This window comes from Grammomys surdaster, unplaced genomic scaffold (genome assembly GCF_004785775.1).
Source record: "Grammomys surdaster isolate TR1022 unplaced genomic scaffold, NIH_TR_1.0 66, whole genome shotgun sequence".
In the NCBI taxonomy this organism is placed as follows: domain Eukaryota; kingdom Metazoa; phylum Chordata; class Mammalia; order Rodentia; family Muridae; genus Grammomys; species Grammomys surdaster.
In genome coordinates, this window is record NW_021604568.1 from 3,519,926 (window position 1) to 3,540,658 (window position 20,733).

The 20,733-nt window shown below is 45.9% G+C and overlaps 1 protein-coding gene across 1 annotated transcript in view; it reads left to right on the forward strand.

Annotated features, from left to right (window-relative positions):
• Entpd7 (ectonucleoside triphosphate diphosphohydrolase 7) overlaps nt 1–18,847 on the forward strand; it is a 47,165-nt gene extending 28,318 nt beyond the window's left edge. Inside the window, exons 7-13 of the mRNA XM_028774767.1 lie at nt 1,799–1,855; nt 2,679–2,812; nt 7,153–7,319; nt 10,237–10,561; nt 13,443–13,528; nt 14,977–15,138; nt 16,739–18,847. Of these exons, the coding sequence (XP_028630600.1) occupies nt 1,799–1,855; nt 2,679–2,812; nt 7,153–7,319; nt 10,237–10,561; nt 13,443–13,528; nt 14,977–15,138; nt 16,739–16,970 (1,163 nt within the window). The 3' untranslated portion in view covers nt 16,971–18,847. The remainder of the gene's footprint in view (nt 1–1,798; nt 1,856–2,678; nt 2,813–7,152; nt 7,320–10,236; nt 10,562–13,442; nt 13,529–14,976; nt 15,139–16,738) is intronic.
• Nucleotides 18,848–20,733: the final 1,886 nt, after the last annotated feature.

The window sequence follows — 20,733 nt, forward strand, 5'->3', positions numbered from 1 at the left end:
CGCGTGTGCCTGTGAGACCATCTTTCACAGCTGTGCTGTGATCTTGTGGCTTCCCTGATGCTTTCTCGTTCCTTGGAGCTCACGTTCATGTTCCTCTGCTTAGAAAAGTAGGTTTTTATTCTGTCTACCCTGCCAGGCCAGTACTGTGATGGCTTCTGCATCTAGAGCAGCTCCTCTGGCCAAAGAGAATTCCTTTGTTAGCACATTGGTGCCTGCTCATCTGTATCTTGTCTGTGGCAAGAATGCCTGGGTTGGGGGAGGACAGAATGAAACAGAGGCCAGCCAGGTCCAGTGTGACGGCTCATGCCTTTTATCCTCTCACTTGGAGACTGAAGCAGGAGGATTGTCCTGAGTTTGAAGGTACATAGTGAGGCAAATTTCGGTCTAGCCTGGGCTACAGGGTGAGACTGACAACAGAATGAGATGAGCTTGGAAGATGGTTCAGCAGAGTTTCTGTGGCATAAGCACAAGAAGCTAAGTTTCGATCCCCAGCGCTCACATAAAAAAACCAGACATGAGCATGCCCCTGTGAACCTGTCACTTGGGAGGCAGACTGAGATATGCAGGGCTTGGGGGCTAGTCGGTATTGCTGAGTGAGTGAGCTCTAGGCTCAGTGAGCAGCCATGTCTCAAAAAAGTAAGATGGATAGCAATAGAGGAAGACCACACACACACACACATAAACACAGACATACACACACACACATATAAACACAGACAGACGCACACACATACAAACACAGACACACATACAAACACAGACACACAGACACACATACATTCATATAACACACACACATACAGATAGATACACCTACCACCACCACCACTACCACCACCCAGACAAACAAGCAACAACAAATTCCCCCGGAGTTTCCCCCTACTGCCTGTGAACCTTTAGAGTCTGTTTTCTAACTTTCTGAGCTAGAAAACAGCCTGTAAAGTCTTTCTATCCACACCTGGTTGGTTCATACTTTATCTCAAACTGCTTTTGTGTTGAAGCCAAGAAATATGTAAGAAAAAAACAAATGAGACTCAGTCTAGTCTGGGAGCATTCTTACAAAACTGCTGTGTGTATTCCACCCAGAGACTGTATTTACACTTTGTGGGGACACAGGTTGGTGTATTCCTCCACCACTTTTCTCAGAAGCCACCCTTCTCCCCCACCTTTCTACCCCAGTGCCAAGATCAAAGCCAGCCCTTGTTCACACTAACCAGGTGCCCTCCCGCTAAGCTATACCCTAGACACCTCCCATCTTTCTCTCTCAGCAGGCTCTTACTATGTATGTAGCCCAGGTTAGCCTGGAACAAGCTGTGTAGACCAGGCTGGCCTCAAATTCATAGTAAGCCACCTGCCTCTGCCTCCTGAGTGCTGGGGTTAAAGGTGTGTGTCACCAAGCCTGGCCCTTAATGCAGTTGTAAACAGTTTGGGGAGAGTTGTTTTTTTTTTTTTTTTTTTTGCAATTAGTTCCTATTCTTTGTAGAATTATTAGAAGTTACAAATAATTATAGAAGGAGGAAAAGTCACATGACATAAGATGTAGGTGGTTGGGCATGTAGGTAGCTAGCATGTGTGAGCCCCAGCACTGTAGGGATGGGGGTGAGGTACACTGTGACAGATGGGGGGGGGAGAGAAAACAAGGTTTAGAGTCCATGCAGGGCGAGTATGGGGTAGAATTTTATGGGTTTTTTTTTTTTGTCTTCCCAGGAAAAGGATAAAGAGGGCAGCCCTGGGGAGGGTTTTAAGTTTTGTCCAGTAGCAGCAAATTATAGAGAGGCCTTTTCCGTTTCTTCCTTAGGAGTTTATGCATGGATTGGAATCAACTTTGTTCTGGGAAGATTTGACCATGAAGATGGTAAGTTCTGCCTTGCAATGTTCTTCAAGGGCTGAAGCTCCTCCAAACCGTCAGTGGTGTGTAAGCGCTTCTAACTGTCAGTAGTGTGAGTGCTGGAGACCGTCAGTAGTGTGTAAGCACTTCTGTCAGTGGTGTGTAAGCGCTTCTAACCGTCAATAGTGTGTAAGCGCTTCTAACTGTCAGTAGTGTGAGTGCTGGAGACCGTCAGTAGTGTGTAAGCGCTGGAAATCGTCAGAAGTGTGTAAGTTTCTTCTTTGTCTTCTTTTATGGAACGCTTCCAACATCTGTAAACGTAGAATAGGTAATAAGACGAACGTGGATGAGCTCACCACCAGACCCAACACTGGGAATATTTTACTATTTTTTGTGTCTGCTCTTTTCCCACAGAACACATTTTTTAAATCTTCCATTGCTGCTGCTGCTGTTTAAACGTTATTTATTGTATCTGTACGAGGATGGGGTGAGCGTGCCATGGTGCCCGTGTAGAGGACAGCTAACTTGCCAGAGCTGGTTCTTCCTATCCCTGCGATACATAGTTGAAATACTATATTTAAGTCATTTGCAAGAATTATTCACTATATATCATATACTTAGTAGTTAGATTAATTTATTTTAGTTGCTTTCAAATAAAAAGCCAGAGCTTTTACAGGATAGGCATCTTGCTGGCCTGGCAGTTTTCTTCTCTGTCTCTGTCTCTGTCTCTGTCTCTGTCTCTGTCTCTGTCTCTCTGGTGAGTGGCAGAGGGTTGTCTTTCCTTTTGGACTTGAATTTTGGTTTTGGTTATTTGAATCCTGTTGCTATATCAATGATATATTGATTTCAGAGTCAGATGCGGACACTTCCGTGGACTCAGCATCAGGCCGCAGGAGGACCGTGGGGATCCTGGACATGGGAGGGGCCTCTCTCCAAATCGCCTACGAAGTTCCTACCTCAGCCTCCGTCCTTCCTCCCAAACAGGTATTCTTCCTTGTATGGAAGCTCAGTTAGGAATGCCAGTACTGGTGAAGGAAGAGCACTGTTTAGATCTTGGGTTCTTTTTTTTGTGGGGGTTAGGGGCTCTCAATTTATGGCCATGGCTGACCTTGAACTCATAGAAATCTGCCTGCCTTTGCTTCATTAAAGGTCTGTGCCTGCCACCACCCTGGCACTAGCTTGCATTATCCTGAGTAGCTTACCTCCCTGAGCCTCAGTGTCCAGAAAGCATAATAGTATGTACCTTATAAATTGTCAGGGCATCAGGATGTGAAGCACTTAGCAAGTGGCCCAGCTTGTGATAAGTGCTTAGTACATCTTAGTAGTTATAATTAATACTGTGTATCTTTTGGGGTGACATATAGGTCAGTCCTGGGTGCCATTCATACATACCCTTTCCCCTACTGTTCCTTTCTCTCAGCTCTAAGAATATTTACCTCTGTGCTCATGTGTGTGGGTGTGCACACATTTGGGTGCCTGTGTATGTGAAGGCTAGAAGACCACGTTGGTGTCTTTCCTGATTGTATGCCATTGTGTGCCACCCTACTCTTTGAGACAGAGTGTCTCACTCAACTTGGAACTTGTGTGTTAGACTGGTTGGCCAGCAAGCCCCAGGAATCCTTCTGTCCTGTCTTCCCCAACACGGGGATTACAGGCACATACTGACACACCTAGCTTTGTGTGTGTGTGTGTGTGTGTGTGTGTGTCTGTCTGTCTGTCTGTCTGTGTTTCTGTGTCTGCGGTGTGGGTGCTTGTGTAGGTAAGCATGATCGTGGAGACCCAAGGTTGACATTACACACCTAGGTGTTCATGTGAGAACTGGGATCAAACTCTAGCCCTAATTCTGTGTGTGACAAGTACTTTACTGACAGAGTCCCTGGCCCCTTAAAGAATATATTTTGCTGCTAACACCTATTTGCTTGCTTGTTTGTTTGTTCTGTGGCGCTGTGGATTCATCCCAGCGTCCTGCATATGCTAGGCAAGTGCTGTGCCAATAAACTGCATCTCCAGCCAAGAAGGTATTCTTAAGGGAAGGTTCACCATAGAGAGAAAAGGGAAGTATCCCTCTTGAGTGTGTATATGCAGGAGAAATAGGACATGCTAGCTACACGGCCTCCAGAAGTCTATGGAGTCAGCCAGTCGGTGTCAGGCGGACCACAGCAGTCCCTGTGGTTTGATCTAGGTGGTGGTTTGTCACCCTTGGGGCTGAATGATTGTGTGTGGATGGGTATTCTGTGGTGCTTAACATGGCCCTTAGTCGAGACCCTTTCCTTATAACATCTGTGAGGAGATAAGGACCGTGCTGGTCAGCCCCATTTGTGAAGGCCTCAGAAGGAGCCATGCTGGCCATGGAAGGTGATCTGTTTACCTGGGCCTAGGATCAGAGTTCAAGTCTAGCAAAAGCTGTCTCCTGCTGTTACAATGTACAGAGGCACAGAAAGCAGCAGAGTCTGGAATGTCCAAGGAGTGCCCAGGAGCCTGATCCAGTGTTGGATTTCCAGGGGTGGTTCTGGGGAGAGAGGGTGGAGTCTTGAGTGTTGTTGTAGGGGATTGGTTTTTAATTTTGTCACTTGTTCCAAAGTTTTGAGAAAGGCAGTCACACGAACCTCAGTTCCATAGTCTGACAAACTCAGACGGTCCTTCCCAGTTGTAAGTTTTGTGACCACATAGGCTGTGTGGGTCAGAGCAGACAGTGTGGACCTGAGACGGGGTCAGAGCATCTCTTCGGTCTTGTAGCTCTGAAGTCCTAAGACTTCATGAGTTCTCCTAACTCACATTTGTGTCCACTGAGTGTGAGAGGTACCTAAGGAACTGCTATGTCTGGATTTCCATGGGTGGGACTGTTAGAACTGTGACGTTAACAGTCAGGGTCGTCCATTCTAGGGTCAGAGGTTGGGAGAACTAGAGTAATTATGAGGCTTTCTAGTTGATATGGTCAGTATTTATTCAATAGGTGAACACATAGTTCTGATATTAAGCAAAAAGTGGACGAGTGCCCTGGGGTGTGAGATTTTACGTGTCCTTCGGGTGCAGATTCAGGAAGCAGCAGCAGAAATTCTTGCAAGCACCAAATGCAGACACAGGTGTGTTGTCACGTCCACCCTCGACCAGCAAGGAAGACGCAACCCACGAGCTCTTCTCCAAGCAGTTTATTCAGGACCTTTGAACAATCTTCTAACTGACGACCCCGAGGGAAGCGTCTCCCAGGCTTAAGTACTCTAGGACTAGCCAACCCCCGTCTGCCACGTGGCAACAGCAGATAGGTACACACACACACACACACACACACACACACACACACACACACACACACACGGAGACAAGCCAGATCAACTGCCACTGCCATATAAGGAGTTGTTTACTCCTAAGAGTCCTCGCCAGCAGGTGGCGGAAGGCGGAGACCAGTGCCATCTTAAAGGCGCAGCACTATGCGGCTCTCCACAGTGTATAGTGATTCATAGATGGATGCCTGGATGCCTGTGCTTGGTTAAATAGCAAAGAGTGCACAACTATCACCTGGAATTCCAGAATGTTCTCAACACTGCCAGAAGGAAACCCCATATTCCTTGGCAGTTATCTCCCGCCATTCCGTCTCCCCGTTGCTTTCTCTCATCTCGGGATCTGCCTATTTGGATATTTCATATAACGAGATCATGCAGCACAGCCCTTTACGTCTGACTCTCAGGAAAGCATTTGCTAGCTAATCCACGTTGTGGTACATTCCGGTGCGCCACTGAGCGGCTTTGCGCTGAATGACTATGTTCTATCGGCTCATCCGGCAGTGCATGCGCAGTGGAGCTGTGCCCACACTTGGGCTGTTACAGAGAGTAGTGCTGTGAATATTCAGGAACACGCTTTCTTGTAGACATAAGTTTTTAGGTCTCTTGGGTGTACATCTAGGAGTAGAGTTGCTAGGTGCAGCAATATGCTCACATTAAAATAAAAAACACTACAGTTCAAATAGCTACCGCCACTTTGCAATAATACACATTGAAAGAATTACACACAAAGTGCATTGGGATGGACATTCATGGAAGGGAGTAGGGGCTGGGTCGGATATGAGGAAGAACAGGAATAATCAGAATGAAAGAGGAGCTTTGCTGTGACATTGGACCATGAGCTCAGGGACATAATACAGCCTTTGCATTTAAACTTAAAAACCAAAATCAAGGCCGGGCATGGTGGCACACGCCTTTAATCCCAGCACTTGGGAGGCAGAGACAGGTGAATCTCTGTGAGTTTGAAGGCTAGCTTGATCTACATGGTGAGTATCAGACCGGCCATGGTTACATAGTGAGACCCTGTGTGAAATAAAAGAATGAACAAGCAGAAATACACTACAACAATCCCCGCCCCCTTATTTTGAAGATAAAACTGAACTTCCCCACTGCCCAAGCCTGTCATAAGAAATATTAAAGCTTCCTGAATAGTTTCAGATAAGGTCATAAAATAGATGTCATGATTAGCTGTATTTTAGATAAAGGATTTTTTCTCATTATGAAAATAATACATTTCCATTGTAGAGAATTGGAAAAGTCAGAAGTCCATACCAGACAATGGCACTAGCTATAAATAAACCCAACTCCCCATCAGCTGCTTCTCTTGCTGCTGTTAAGAAATGCATGGAGAAGCCGGGCAGTGGTGGCGCACGCCTTTAATCCCAGCACTTGGGGGGCAGAGGCAGGTGGATCCCTGAGTTCGAGGCCAGCCTGGTCTACAGGGCGAGTTCCAGGACAGCCAGGGCTACACAGAGAAACCCTGTCTCTAAAAACCAAAACAAAAAAAAGAAAGAAAGAAAGAAAGAAAGAAAGAAAGAAAGAAAGAAAGAAAGAAAGAAGCTCATGGAGAAAAAAAGAACTTAAGAGGAAGGGTTGTTATGGCTTACATTTTGAGGGGGCACAGACTCTCATGGCAGGGAAGGCACAGCAGGAGTGTGAGGCAGAGAGAAGGGTTTGGGTGCTCAGCTTCCTTCTTTATTCTGTGCAAGGCTGCAGCCTGTGGAATCAACCGCGCTGCCCGCGTTCAGTGCAGAGCCTCTCTCCTCAGTTAAACTTCTTGGGAAATAGACACACACACACACACACACACACACACACACACAGGGCCTTGCTACCTAAATCAAATGGTCTTTGAATCTGTGATCCTCCTGCCTCAGCTGCATAAGTGGCTGGGATTACAGGAGTACATTATTACGCCTGGCCACGAGGATGAGAGGCGGTTTTAAAGAGCAGCCATAGAGACAGAGTCCACTGTATTCACAACGCCACTGCTTTCTGGAAAAGGAGCTGAAATTCTCTTTTTTTTCTCTTGATGTTGCATTACAGGAAGAAGCTGCCAAGATCCTGCTGGCTGAGTTCAACCTGGGCTGTGACGTGCAGCACACGGAGCACGTGTACAGAGTTTACGTCACTACCTTTCTGGGCTTTGGGGGCAACTTTGCCCGGCAGCGCTATGAAGATCTTGTGCTGAATGAAACACTTAACAAAAACAGGTACATTTGACAGGGAACCCTCGTTTCCAAAGCACAGTGTCACCAGGCTACAAATATCTGGAAGAAACAGTAGCATCCAGCTTTGATAGATAAGCCTGTCTCCTCCCTTCCAGAGCATCTCTAGGGACCCTGTCAGCCCCTGCACTTCGAGGCTACATTCCACTCTTTCGTAGGAAGCCTGGGAAAACTATCTGTGCTTTGCCGTATACCACAGCCACACCTGACATCACGAGATGTGTGTGGCTAGAAAAGTCAGTTAAGTCCTCTTGGGTGAGAATTAGGTTTACTTGTATGCATTAAACTTAACAAGTATATAAAGTTAAGATTGCCTTTAAAATTGTGTCTCAAGTTTTGCATAGCCAGTTTTTTCATCCAGAACTGCCATGATCACTGATTTCTGTAAAAAGATTGTGTGGGCCGGGCGGTGGTGGCGCACGCCTTTAATCCCAGCACTTGGGAGGCAGAGGCAGGCGGATTTCTGAGTTTGAGAGTTCGAGGCTAGCCTGGTCTACAGAGTGAGTTCCAGGACAGCCAGGGCTACACAGAGAAACCCTGTCTCGAAAAACCAAAAAAAAAATAAAAAAAATAAAAAAGATTGTGTGTTTGAAAATGTACAGGTGCCCCTGCAGACATCAGAAGGCTGTGCTGGGTCCCCAAGAGCCGTCTCATGTGGGTCCTGGGTCCTCTCCCAAAGCAGGAAGAACCCTTAACAGCTGAGCCTGAGATCTCCAAGCCCCGACCGAGTTCACTGACTTTTTCATTTGAATACCTTCAGGCCACGATGAATAGCTATGAAGTAATTGTTCTTATTTGCTTTGATTAAAGCTTTTTTTAAAAAAATCATTGTACATTGAAGAAGATACATCAACAACAGTTCTTTTCTACCAAAAAACTAACTACAGCCATAGAAAGAAACACTAACCTGAAGAGGCACTGGTGTATCCCACGCGCAGTAACTTCTCCGTGGCAGTTCTCTTATATGTAGAGAATGCTGAAGAAAATGCTGCTGTCGTCAGTCTTTTTAATTAAGTCTCCATCACTAAGAGGTCACAGGTCACTAAGAGGTCACATAGTCGAGGGATGCAGGTGTTCTGGATGACCTGCAAGCACATCGCACAGTGTTTGTGTTTGTCCGCACAAGCTGGCTTGCGCCCCTGCTGTGATGCCTGGGGAACCCCGGTTCTGCATCAGGTCTCCAGGAGCCTCTATGCTCCCCTCTCCCGCTGTCCTGTGCTCTCTCTTTTCTTGCCAGGCTGCATCATTTCCCAGGCCGTGGTACTTTCTGGCCAAGCTCTGAAGTTGCTTACTTTAGGTTAAAGTATGGCTCCCGTAGCTGCCCATCTACTAGACAAACCTATCCTCCCGGATGGTTCTCGCTTCTTCATGAGTTCCTTTGTGGTTAGTGATGCACCCCTAAAATAGAATCCATTTATTCCCGAGCATTCAGCCACATTGTCCATTCTCTGCCCTCCTTCAGTCTCTACCCATGCGGCATCTTCACCCCACAGTCCACTTGTTCACAGCTGCCTGCTTAGGAACGGAGAGCATACAACTGATGCAGTTGCCAGTGGTCTCAGCGTGACTTCTGTCCTTGGCCAGATCTGCATATTAATCTCCTTGGTAATAAGAATACAGTCGCTAGCAAGTATAGACTAGAGAAACAGAACTGTGTGATGCCCCTCCCCTCCCACTTAGAGGCCGAGGGGCTTGTGCTTCAGTCCCTGGAGCTGGCCCTCTGCCTGCTCTTGTCCCGGCAGCACTCACCCAGAGCCACCACTGTGCCATGACTGTGGTTCCCTCTTCAGGAAGCCCTCCCCACTGAATGTGTGTGTGTGTGTGTGTGTATGTATGTGTGTGTGTGTAGCCTTGGGTGTCATGTGTGAATGAGGGCATGCATGTGTCATCAGACACTCAGCATTGGGTGTGAGTCCTCATCACCGTCACCTTGTTTGAGATCAGGATCTCTCTTTTGTCGTCACTCTACAGGCCCTGGGATCTGGAGCCGATAAATGAGGCAAACAAGTCTCATGCAATAGCCAACTTTATTCAGAGCCTCAGACAGTTTATCCTCTTGAGGGTTAAGAGAAGTCACATGAGTAAATTTGTCATGAATTCAAACTGTCACAAAGACAAACCAGTGTGACAAAACCATGTTTTTCTATAGAGGCATTTAAAGGGCACACTTAAACATTCAATTGAATAACACTAGCAAGCAATAACGAATAATCTCAAGTAAGCTCCTGGGAGGAACACAAGAACACATTCCAAGAACAATTCTGTGTTTTGAAGAAACTGAGGTCACAAGACTCAGGACAGGTTTTCTTGGAGTGTTCTGAGAAGCGTGAGGAAGTCTCTTCACCTGACTCTGTTCCTGTTCTATATTCTGATAGTCCACTTCTGTGTGCACCAGGCTCGCTGGCCCGTTAGTTTCAGGGATTTTTCTGTCTTCGTCCCATCTCCCTGACAGGCACTGGGATTACAGTCACACGCCACCCGATCTGGCTATTCCATGTGTTCTGGGGATTCAGACTCGCACACTCACGCTTGTGCGTCTAGTGCTTTAGCTGCTGAGCTGCCTCTCCAGCCCCCAGTTGTGTGTTAAACAGGAGCCCCTTGCAGTTTTCAGAGGTGTGTGGAAATGAAGGCCCTGGGGGAGAACAGCCGATTCACAGCTGTTTGACCCAGCGCTGGAAAATACCTGTTGATGATAGGACTGAGGAAAAACCATCACTGGCAGGGCTGCCTTTTTTCTAAGCCTAATTTGTTTAAATTAAATATGTATGTGCTGCTGCATAATTCTCTACTCAGTCATTGTTGCTGGGGCTGTCGTTGAACATCAGGGATTTGTGACATGAACCGTAGTTCTCAAGTCAGGTTCAGCAGTGTCACATTCTGTCCGTCTTTGTCATTGTGACAGACTTTTGGGCCAGAAGACAGGCCTGAGTCCCGACAATCCCTTCCTGGACCCCTGCCTGCCTGTGGGCCTCACAGATGTGGTGGAGAGGAACAGCCAGGTCCTTCACATCCGAGGAAAGGGAGACTGGGCTACTTGTCGGGCGATGCTGAGCCCGCTGCTGGCCCGCTCCAACACCAGCCAGGCCTCCCTGAACGGCATTTACCAGTCCCCAATCGACTTCAACAACAGCGAGTTCTATGGCTTCTCGGAGTTCTTCTACTGCACTGAGGACGTGCTGCGCATCGGTGGCCGCTACCATGGGCCAACATTTGCCAAGGCTGCTCAGGTAACTCATTAAGAATCAAGATGACTCCCGGGTGGTGGTGGCGCACGCCTTTAATCCCAGCACTTGGGAGGCAGAGACAGGTGGATTTCTGAGTTCCAGGCCAGCCTGGTCTACAGAGTGAGTTCCAGGACAGCCAGGGCTATACAGAGAAACCCTGTCTTGAAAAAAAAAAAAAAAAAAAAAAAAAGAAGAATCAAGATGACTCATACTGACTGGCAGCTGTCATTTAATGGATGCCTGCCTTTATGCCAAGCAGGCTTTGCTTGCATGATCTCACTTGAGGCTTTATAAGGGCCTATGAAGCCCCGTTTTATAGAGGAGAAAGTAAACTCAGGTTAAGGGACCATCTCTGTTAAACTGCCTTCTGATAGGTATGTTTAGGTTTCCTTGGCTGTATTAATACCAGAGGTATAAAATTGTCCTAGTAGTGACTAGTTAGCTTTTCTTCCCACTTTCCTGACATTTGTGGCTCCAAAGTATCATTTTGTGTTATTTCCCCCCTTTGTAGGTGTCTGACTTGTAATATGTTCTTAGGGGACACGCCTGTTTTTCTTCTCTTGGTCTGAACTATTAAGAGGCCTGAATCGGGGCTGGGGCAATGGCTAAGTGACTGAGCATTGTCCTTCCAGAGGACAAGAGTTCGCTTCCCAGGGTCCATGTTGGGCAGCTTACAACAGATTTGTATAAAAATCCACAGGGCTTTGATACCATCTTCTGTCCTCGAACACATGTGACACACACACACCGCTCCCAAAGACAATTTAAAAAGAGGTTGGAATGGTATGGGGTCATTGGTAGAAGGTGTTGTAAACCCCAGTCATGGTAGAAATATTTAAGTGCAAGACTAAAAGTTCGCTGTGCACATAAGTAGAACTTAAGTATCCTATAGACCGGCATCTTTAGTTACCTGCACAGCTACAAGTCTGACCAGTGCTCCGTACCTCTGCCTTAGTTTACAGGCTGTTAGTCAAAATGGTTATTGTTCTTTTTTTTTTTTTTTTTTTTTTTTGCTTTTTGTTATTGTTTTTGAAATAGAGTCTCACTATGGCCAGCCTGGAATTTGCTATATAGACCAGGCTGGCGCCCTAACCTCTGCCTCTCAAGTTCTGATGTGAAAAGGTGTGTGTCACCACACCTGGTTTTGTTGGTCAACTAGAAAAAGATGACTATAACAAAATACTTGCCATGTTCAACTTAAAAAAGAAGAAAAGGGTATCTTGTCTCACAGCTTGAGGGGTTCAGTCCGGGTCACCTGACCCCTTTGCTTTGGGCATATCATGGTGGAAATGCATGGCTGAGCTGAAATGTTTTTCATCATGCACCTGGGAACAAAGAGTGTAGAGGGAGCCGGGATCCTGTAATGTCCTTTAAAGGGCTCCCTGCCACAGTCTGCTCATTAATCCCCAGTTAAGGACTCTACCCTACTGTGTCCCGACAGTGCCACACAGGGCCCAAGTCTCTAATGCCTGAGTCTTAGGGAACATTCTAGATTGAGCACAGCCACCTCTGATTTTTATATAATTTTGTGATCTGTCTGAGAGACAGAGTTGGAAAGAATCTCTGCTCTTGTGGTCTTTATGCTTTCCCCTCTTCTTCCTGCTCTCTGCTGCCAAAGGCAGGCAGGGAAAACTGTGGCGCTCCTGCTGCACGCTGCTCCTGCTCCACACCGCTCCTGCTCTGGCGCAGGGTCCCTTCTTCCTTTCCTCCCAGAGTCCCAGGCTCCCTGACTGGCCTGCCTTGAGTCTTCTTCTTGTCACAAAGATTCTTGAGATTCTGTGGTTTTGAACACCACAGAGCTCAAGGGCTTACGTAGCCACGTTGCTAGTGACTCCGTGAGCTGTCTGAGTAAAGGAGGTTGTTGCTCTGACTTTTTAAAATCCCAATCCAGATGCTGTCTTCCCACCTTCCCTAGTCCCCTGTCCGAGTTACCACCCTCCTCACATTACCCACTCCTGCCTTGTTGCCCGTTGAACACTGTGCCGTCTTGCACATTCTGTGATGACCATTTGTCTTCTCTTACTAGTTGGATGTAAACTTCATGGAGACAGGACTTTTTTCCCCTCAGTGCTTCATCCTCTAGCACACAGGAAAGCACCTGGCACCAACAAGTCAGCAAATCTACTTTCTCCGAACAACTCCCAGCCCCCTTAGTGGGATTTCTTGGGCCTACCAGCGGGAGAATAATGACAGAGAGACTTATTAATTTTATAGCTTAGGTTTTTAGCTCAGGCTACCTTCCAGCTAGCTCATCTAACTTAATTAACCTGACTGTTTTAATCCACATCCTGCCACGTGGCCTGTTACCCCTCACCGCCCCCACATCTGACCTCCTTCAGGTCCTGCCAGAGAATCTCTGCACCTTTTCTTCTCAGACTCTCTCTCTCAGCCCGGAAGTCCTGCCTTCCCTTGTCTGCTGAGCTGTTGGTGTTAGGTTTTTATTAAGCTAATCAGCTAGTGAGGAAGGTGTATGCTTACAAAATACTGTGGCAGCTGGTGAGACATAAGAATAATAATCCAGCCAGTGTACCCCAGCGCCCCCCAAGATCTTTGAGAGTTGTAACTCCCCGACAGGCTGATGACAGGCAGCTCTCCTTGCCCATATGAGTTCTCCACAGTGAGTCCAACTAGCTCATGGCTGACATTAGTTGTTCTTTCCTAACCGTCAGGCTCCCTGACACCTGAGAGGCTGGCTCAGGAGTCGTCTGTTTAGTATTAGACTTGAAAGCATTGGGAACAGAGGAAGTGCTTCGTCCGGGTCATCACTCCAATGTGCGGGTCATTTCCTTGGTGAGACGGTGGACTTTGAGGAACTAGAGCGCCTGTGTGAGGTTGGAGGACTTGCCTGTCATTTTGTGCTGCACTGTGTCTCTGCTTGTTCCAGGATTACTGTGGCATGGCTTGGTCGGTGCTAGCCCAGAGATTCAAGAACGGCCTCTTTTCTCCACATGCGGATGAGCATCGACTCAAGTAAATACATTTCTCTTCCACTTTAGATCCGCTCTGAACACATGGCTGGGAAACTATAACGAAGAATCACTGAGCAGCACAGATTGGATTTTAGGCTGAAGGAGAATTTGATTATTTTGGATTGTGGTTTTCTGGAGGACCAAATTTGAGTGAGCCCATTTCTGTGGTGGGAAACGTATAGTTAACAAAGAATGCTCTCTCCAAGTGATACAGTGTTAACAGAGATGACATTTTTATATGTTTATATATAAATATCTTTTAAATGTAGGAGTGCTCTGTCTGCATGTACACATGCATGCCAGAAGAGGGCATCAGGTCATATTACCGATGATTATGATTATATGGTTGCTGGGAATTGAACTCAGGACCTCTGGAAGAACAGCCAGTGTTCTTAACCTCTGAGCCATCTCACCAGCCCAATCTTTGTTATTTTAAACATCTTATTATAGAAAATTAACCAAAAAGTAGAAGGAACCTAGTTTCAGCAACTGTCAACATTTTGTCAAGAATTCATAATCCAGGCTGGAGAGATAGCTCAGTGGTTAAGAGCACTGACTGCACTTCCAGAGGTCCTGAGTTCAATTACCAACAACCACATGGTGGCTCACAACCATCTGTAATGGGATTCTTTTGGTGTGTCTGAAGACAGCAACAGTGTATTCACATACATAAATAAGTAAATCTTTAAAATAAAAAAAAAGAACTCATAATCCTCCCATATTTAAATGTTTAGTTTAAAAAATTCAAAGATGCTGGGCATGGTGGCGCATGCCTTTAATCCCAGCACTCAGGATGCAGAGGCAGGCAGATCTCTGAGTTTGAGGCCAGCCTAGTCTACAGAGTGAGTTCCACAACAGCCAGGGATACATAGAGAAAAAAGAAGAGAAAAGAAAGGACAGGTTCAGAGGAACAAACATAAAACAGTGCAGTGACCTTCTGTGTGCCTGTCACCCACTCCCTGACAACAGTGACCCTGCCAGTCTTGTTTTCCATTTATGCAAATCATAGATACTGTACAAACACATCGTTGTTATTTAGAATGTTCTCTAAAGACAGGGATCTTGAAAATCAAAACAGGGCTGGTGAGATGGCTCAGTGGTTAAGAGCATTGACTGTTCTTCCAGAGTTTCTGAGTTCAAATCCCAGCAACCACATGGTGGCTCACAACCATCTGTAATGGGATTGGATACCCTCTCCTGGTGTGTCTGAAGATAGCTACAGTGTACTAAATAAATAAATAAATAAATCCTTTTAAAAAAATCAAAACAGGAGAAAACCACAGCCCCCAGCTCCAGTTTGGCTCTCCCCAAAGGGGAGAAGATGAAGCAGGAAGAGAGGCCGGACAAGGACATCTGGCAGAAACACATGGCTTCCTACAAAGGAATGCATTGCAGTTACGTTTTCTTCCTATTTTCTAAAGCTTCGCGAACTTTCTTCTCACAACGCAGGTATCAGTGTTTTAAGTCAGCTTGGATGTACGAAGTCCTGCACGAGGGGTTCCACTTCCCCTACGACTACCCAAACCTGCAGACAGCACAGCTGGTGTACGACAGAGAGGTGCAGTGGACGCTGGGAGCAATTCTGTACAAAACCCGATTCCTGCCTCTCAGGTAAAGTCCACCAAGAAAGCTGGTACCTTGACATCAGGGGATGTTACGTTGATGCCTCAGAATAGATTTTTCCAGTGACGTGCTACCTTCCCACCGTCCAGAGAATCCTTCTGACCCTTCCATTCAAGCCTCTGTTCGGGTGAGGCGTGCTGGGACAGAAAGGATGGATTGGTCTGGAGTTCCTTCCTCGCCTTGGCCGTTTCAGAAAATCAGCTGAATTTGTTCTCCAGTGGATTGGCCCTTAGGATTGAGCTACACATTTGTAGGGTACTACTGATGATCTAAGTTGTCAGTCTTAAATTAGTCTGGGAAACACATTTGACAGGAAGTTTACAGAGGCTGACCGGGAAAACCTTCTTTCCTAGTGAGTAGAATCATTCTCGACATGGTGTTAATGACCCGGCACAGTCTGTGTCATCTAGCACTAGAAAAGGGAGTCAACATGGTTCTAGAATGGGTGTTTCTATCAGCTGTGGGAGGCCCATGCCTTGCCGCTGTGGCCTGTGAGATCTTTGGTTTTAGATCTTCTAGAACAGGTTCAGATAAAATAAGAACTTTTACTCAGTTGTGCCCTTTCCTCTAAACTCTGTTATGGGAAGCAGACAGGGGACAGACATAAGGGAGTGGGCTATGCGGCACAGTGTGGGACCAGAGAGAGTGTCACCACCTAGAGTACCGATTCTTGTCACACATTTGTCCAGCATTTGCCAGTTCCTGTTTGTCCAGGGAAATCAGAAATCCGTATTTGATATGACATTTTTCCATTTGAAGATGTACATTTTTAAAAATCACTGCAGGTCATACAAACAAAAATGGATGTAGTAGCTGGGTGGGACAAGAGTGTAAACCATCCTAGCCAGGCTTCAGACCGTCATTCTTTGGTTTATATAATGCCGTTTCTCCAGAGTACAATACAGCTGCGCGGGCCTCCGCCTCCGCCTCCGCCTCCGCCTCCGCCTCCGCCTCCGCCTCCGCCTCCGCCTCCGCCTCCGCCTCCGCCAGACCTGAGGAGCGCTGAGACTTTTTTTTTTTTTTTTAGATCTAGATGCACTCAGTTTGTCTTGTTTGGATCCAAGGACACTCTCCTCTTAGTACTGTATTTACAAACTATGCTGTAAGATTTATGTTACAGCTGGGTGTGGTGATGCACGCTTTTAATCCCAGCATTCAGGAGGCAGAGGCAGGTGGATCTCGATGAGTTGGAGGCCAGCCTGGTCTCTACAATGCTGAATTCCAAAACAGCCAAGGCTACATAGACGCTGTCTCAGAAACAAAATCAAACAAACCAAAACCCCAAACAACAAAAGATTTACGTTGCAGTGACCAGTTTTGTCTCTGCTCACTTTTTAAACTTTAGTTTCAAAAGTCTTTTGATCTTGTCCCTATATCCTACAACCCACGGCGATCGTCCTCCTGTAGACTCGGGAGAGGAAGGAGCTGGAGTCGGACAGCCCTTGGCCCGGGTGTCCTTAAGCTCCATTAGCTGGGCACAGCTGGCTTCTTAGGATGTTTGAGTGGAGAGATAAGAGGGATGAAGTAAGATGGAGACTTCAGCCTGTGTCCACTCTGAAACTAACAGTTCTCTTTCCATCCCCCCTAGGGACCTCCGGCAGGGAGGAGTCCGGCAAGCCCACGGCAGCTGGTTCCGCCTTTCTTTTGTCTACAACCACTATCTCTTCTTTGCTTGTACCTTGGTGGTGCTTCTGGCCATCGTCCTGTACCTTCTGCGCATCCACAGAATTCACCGCCGACAAACCCGAGCCTCGGCTCCATTGGACCTGCTGTGGATCGAGCAAGTGGTGCCGATGATTGGGGTGCAGGTGGGGCCGTGAGGCTGGAGCGGAAGTGGAGGACCTCCAGTTCCTTCGGATTGCTGCTGCTGTTGCTTACCGAATTCCTCCACTCTCTCCAGCTGGCCTCCGATGCTGCTTTGGCCTGCGAATTTCTACTTTTTTCACTTTAAATTTCTTTTTGGTGCCCAGGACGGGACCTCTTTCAGAAGCCGCAATTTAACTTCAAGGAACTAAATGTCGAGAGGCTGGTGCTAAGCTTAGCCCAAATGAAGCATGCTTCTCCTTTATCTCAGAAATCTGATCTATTTCTGGGACGTAGCATTTCCCCCCCCTTGCTGAAGCAAGTTTTTGATTGGGCAACCGGAGGCATGGTTGAAACCAGTTTGGATTGACTGCTACAAAGCCAGAGACATTCCAGCAAGCGCAGTTGCCCCTGTTTTCTCTGTAACAGAGAGATGCTTATGTGGAGATCCACAGCCTTGAATAGGGACCCGAGATCTCTGAGGTTCAGTGGACCAGATTTCAAGGCAACCAAAATAATACAACTTCCTTGCTTACTTGACAAGCCATTGTGGGTGTGCTCCGAAATCCCTGGCAGTGTTGGTGATTTTGTTATATAGATCTGAGAGGTTAGAGCGCCTCTGAAATGAATGACTTAGTGAAGATCTGACAGTATTTGTTCTGATACTTGGTCTGACCAGTATAGAAAACATTTCCATGTCTATGTGCCTCACAGGCTGCTTGGGCAGTAATGTTGCCTTTTGAGCCTTAAGTGTGCTTATAGAATGGAGAAGCCGTGATGGGATCCGGGGACCTAGGTTTGCCTGTTTCGGGTTACTGTCTCACAGGCATATGTTGTGCAGAAGCTTCAAAGTGACTTCCCTCATTTCACTGCTAAGATCTTATGTATATTTTGGTAAGGGATGTTTTTGTTTTGTTTTAAGAAAGAATAGCATCAGGAGAGTGGTAGAATTTGCTCTATAGACCAGGCTGGCCTCGAACTCAAACTCACAGAGACCTGCATCTTCCTCCTGAGCACTGGGGATTAAAGGCGTGAGCCATCGTGCCTGGCTTAAAGTCAAAATTCTTACTTTTTTCTTTTCTTTTCTTTTCTTTTCTTTTCTTTCTTTTTCTTTTCTTTTCTTTTTTTTTAGATGCTTGAAAGACAGCAAATTCTAAACTTGGAATAACTAGATAAATCTGCCACGGAGCCACCTGGCCACTTTCTGGATGTCTGTCACAAATAGCTCTCCCATTAATGAGGAGAGGAAAGCCATATTCCCGATGTTCTCACCCACTGCCTCTTGGAAACTGGCTTCTCTGCAGCCAGCCTTTCATGTAGTCCGTGATCATTAGCTCTTCCCTGCCCCCATGGATTCCTTTTTATTTTCTGGAAAAAACCATGAGGGCCTGCCTGGGATTGTTCCCAGGGCTGAAGCAGTAGTTTGATTTTTTTTCTTTTGGGGAGTAAGGCAGGTCTTATGAGCCCAATTGTCTAGGTAGACGAGGCCAGCCTTGAACCCCTGATCTTCCTGCCTCCATCTCTTTGAAGTGCTGGGTTTAAAGGTACGCGTCACCAGGCCTGGCTCATTTTCTTTTCATTTTGCCAAAGCCTTTTATTTCTATGGTTAGAAGACAGAAGAAAAAAAGTCTAAAGAATAAAAATGAATTTCTTTGAAAATAAATTCCTACTGGGAACAGAAGGAAATGAGATGAATTATGAAATAGAGAAAAAAAGTCAAGATGGTCTTAGGGATAACCCAATGTGAGGATGAATGTATTGACTGAGCCATCAGACAAGTTCTCAATTATCATCATCTTTTCTCCCTCCTCCTCTTCCTCTTCCCTCCCTCCTCCTCTTCCCCCTTTCTCCTCCCCTCCCTCTTTTTCTTCCTCCTCTCCCTCCCTCCTCCCCCTTTCCCTCATCTTCTTCCTTCTCCTCCCCTCTCTCTTCTTGTTTCCTTTTCCTTCTTCCTCCTCTCCCGCTTCCTCTCCCTTTTCCTCCTTCTCTTCTTCCTCCTCCTCCTCCTTCTATTCTTGTCTTCTCTTCCTCCCCCCCCCCGAGCCCCCCCCCTTTTTTTTTTTTTTTTTTTTTTGAGGTAGGGTGTCACTAAGTAACCCAGGCTGGCCTGGTTCTCAATGATCCTCCTGCCTCAGCCTCCTGACTGCTGTGCTTACAGGTGTGCACCACCACGTGTGCATTAAGTGCACATCTAGGAAAGATTATTTCATTTCCGGTCTTTACTTTTCATGAGGACTGTATTGTTGAGATTTCTAATGTTAAAACTTCTCAGTTGTCTCAATTATCATTCTAATTTTTAAGTCCTGTGAGTGAGTCTCTGATTTTTTTTTTTTTAATGCCGCTTTAATATGTTCTTACTAGTGGTTTGCTTCCTCAGGGAACTTTTAGCTTCATCTTGGTTTCTATATAGCTGTCTTGCTGTGTTGGGCAATCTAGTCAGAGTTCCTGGGCAGGTTGACAGTGACCATATTCATGTGCTCCAACTGAAGCTGAGGGAGGAGGTGGTAACCAGTCTGGTTGTGAAGCTCTCATCACTGAACTTCCTCTTTGTCCAGATGGTACTAGAAGCTACCATTTGTCAAGCACTTATCTGTATCACTCTTAAGAATGTTGTGTTCTTTACTACATATTATTTAATCATTATGGCAGCCTTTTGGATTGATAACCCTACATTCTTTTTATAGTTGAAAAAAAAAACTCAGGATGCCTATCTTTATAATTTCTCGATATAAATATATTTCTTAATTTATTTTAATTAGTCCTTGAGTTTCTGTTTGGTGCATTATATCCTGTTTACTGCTTTCATATTATGGGATCTCTACTTGCCTTTATTCCAGTAAGACTTCCCAGAGTTCCATAGGTTAAGAAGAAGAGGCATTTTGTTATATGGTTGAGAGGAACTGAGCATACTGTTCTCGACATGTCCCTGTGAGCCTCTGTCAGTCCTACTGGGTAGACTTCAAATGGAATCTCATTAGTACGTTTTGCTCTGTCTGTTTTAGTATTTTTTAAAAAATGCTTTTGGCTTTTATGTTTAACAATTAGCTTAACTTTGCACAGTTTTTTCTGACCCACAACATTCCAATAATATAATTACAATCTAAATGAAGGTATAAATGCCCAACAGAGATATCTACCTCATTATGAACATGGCGGTGATTCTTAGGAAGTTTCCAGACTGGGGTTTGTATGTGACTTCATTTTAGCTGGACTAGGAATTTAAGGAGGCGCAGCGTTGGCTGTTTCTTAAATCCGCCTCTTAGTTTATGTTTAGCCTCAGTCTTTGCTGTGGGGATGAGAATTTCTGCCAAAGTCATGAAGATTTTGCTGGCATTATAAAAATTAGTATGTCCAAAAATGGGAACTTAAAACCGAGTTTTGGCACCTTTGACTAACAATATAGAATAACAAATATTTTTGTAAACAATGATTGCAAAACAGTGATTGAAATCAAATTCTTTTAGGTAATGGTCTGTATCGTGGGCAGCTCTGTCCCTGGCCTCTACCCTCCTCCTAACTTGGATGTGATCTAACTGGAAAAGCTATTGTACCCTACTTGGGTTCCTGTTGATGCCGGGCTTTCTGTGGCTTGTTAAGAATCTATTTTAAGCCAGCTTTGTCTTGTTTTATATCCCCATTGGCTGTCACTGAAGTGTTTCCTATTTCCCCTTTGCCTAGTATTTCATTATTTTTGTTAATCCTATCATTAGAGGGACAGAGGAGAATCACACACCAGCAGACCATTTTCTTTCTTGGAAATCTGGGCAATAAAGAGACTCT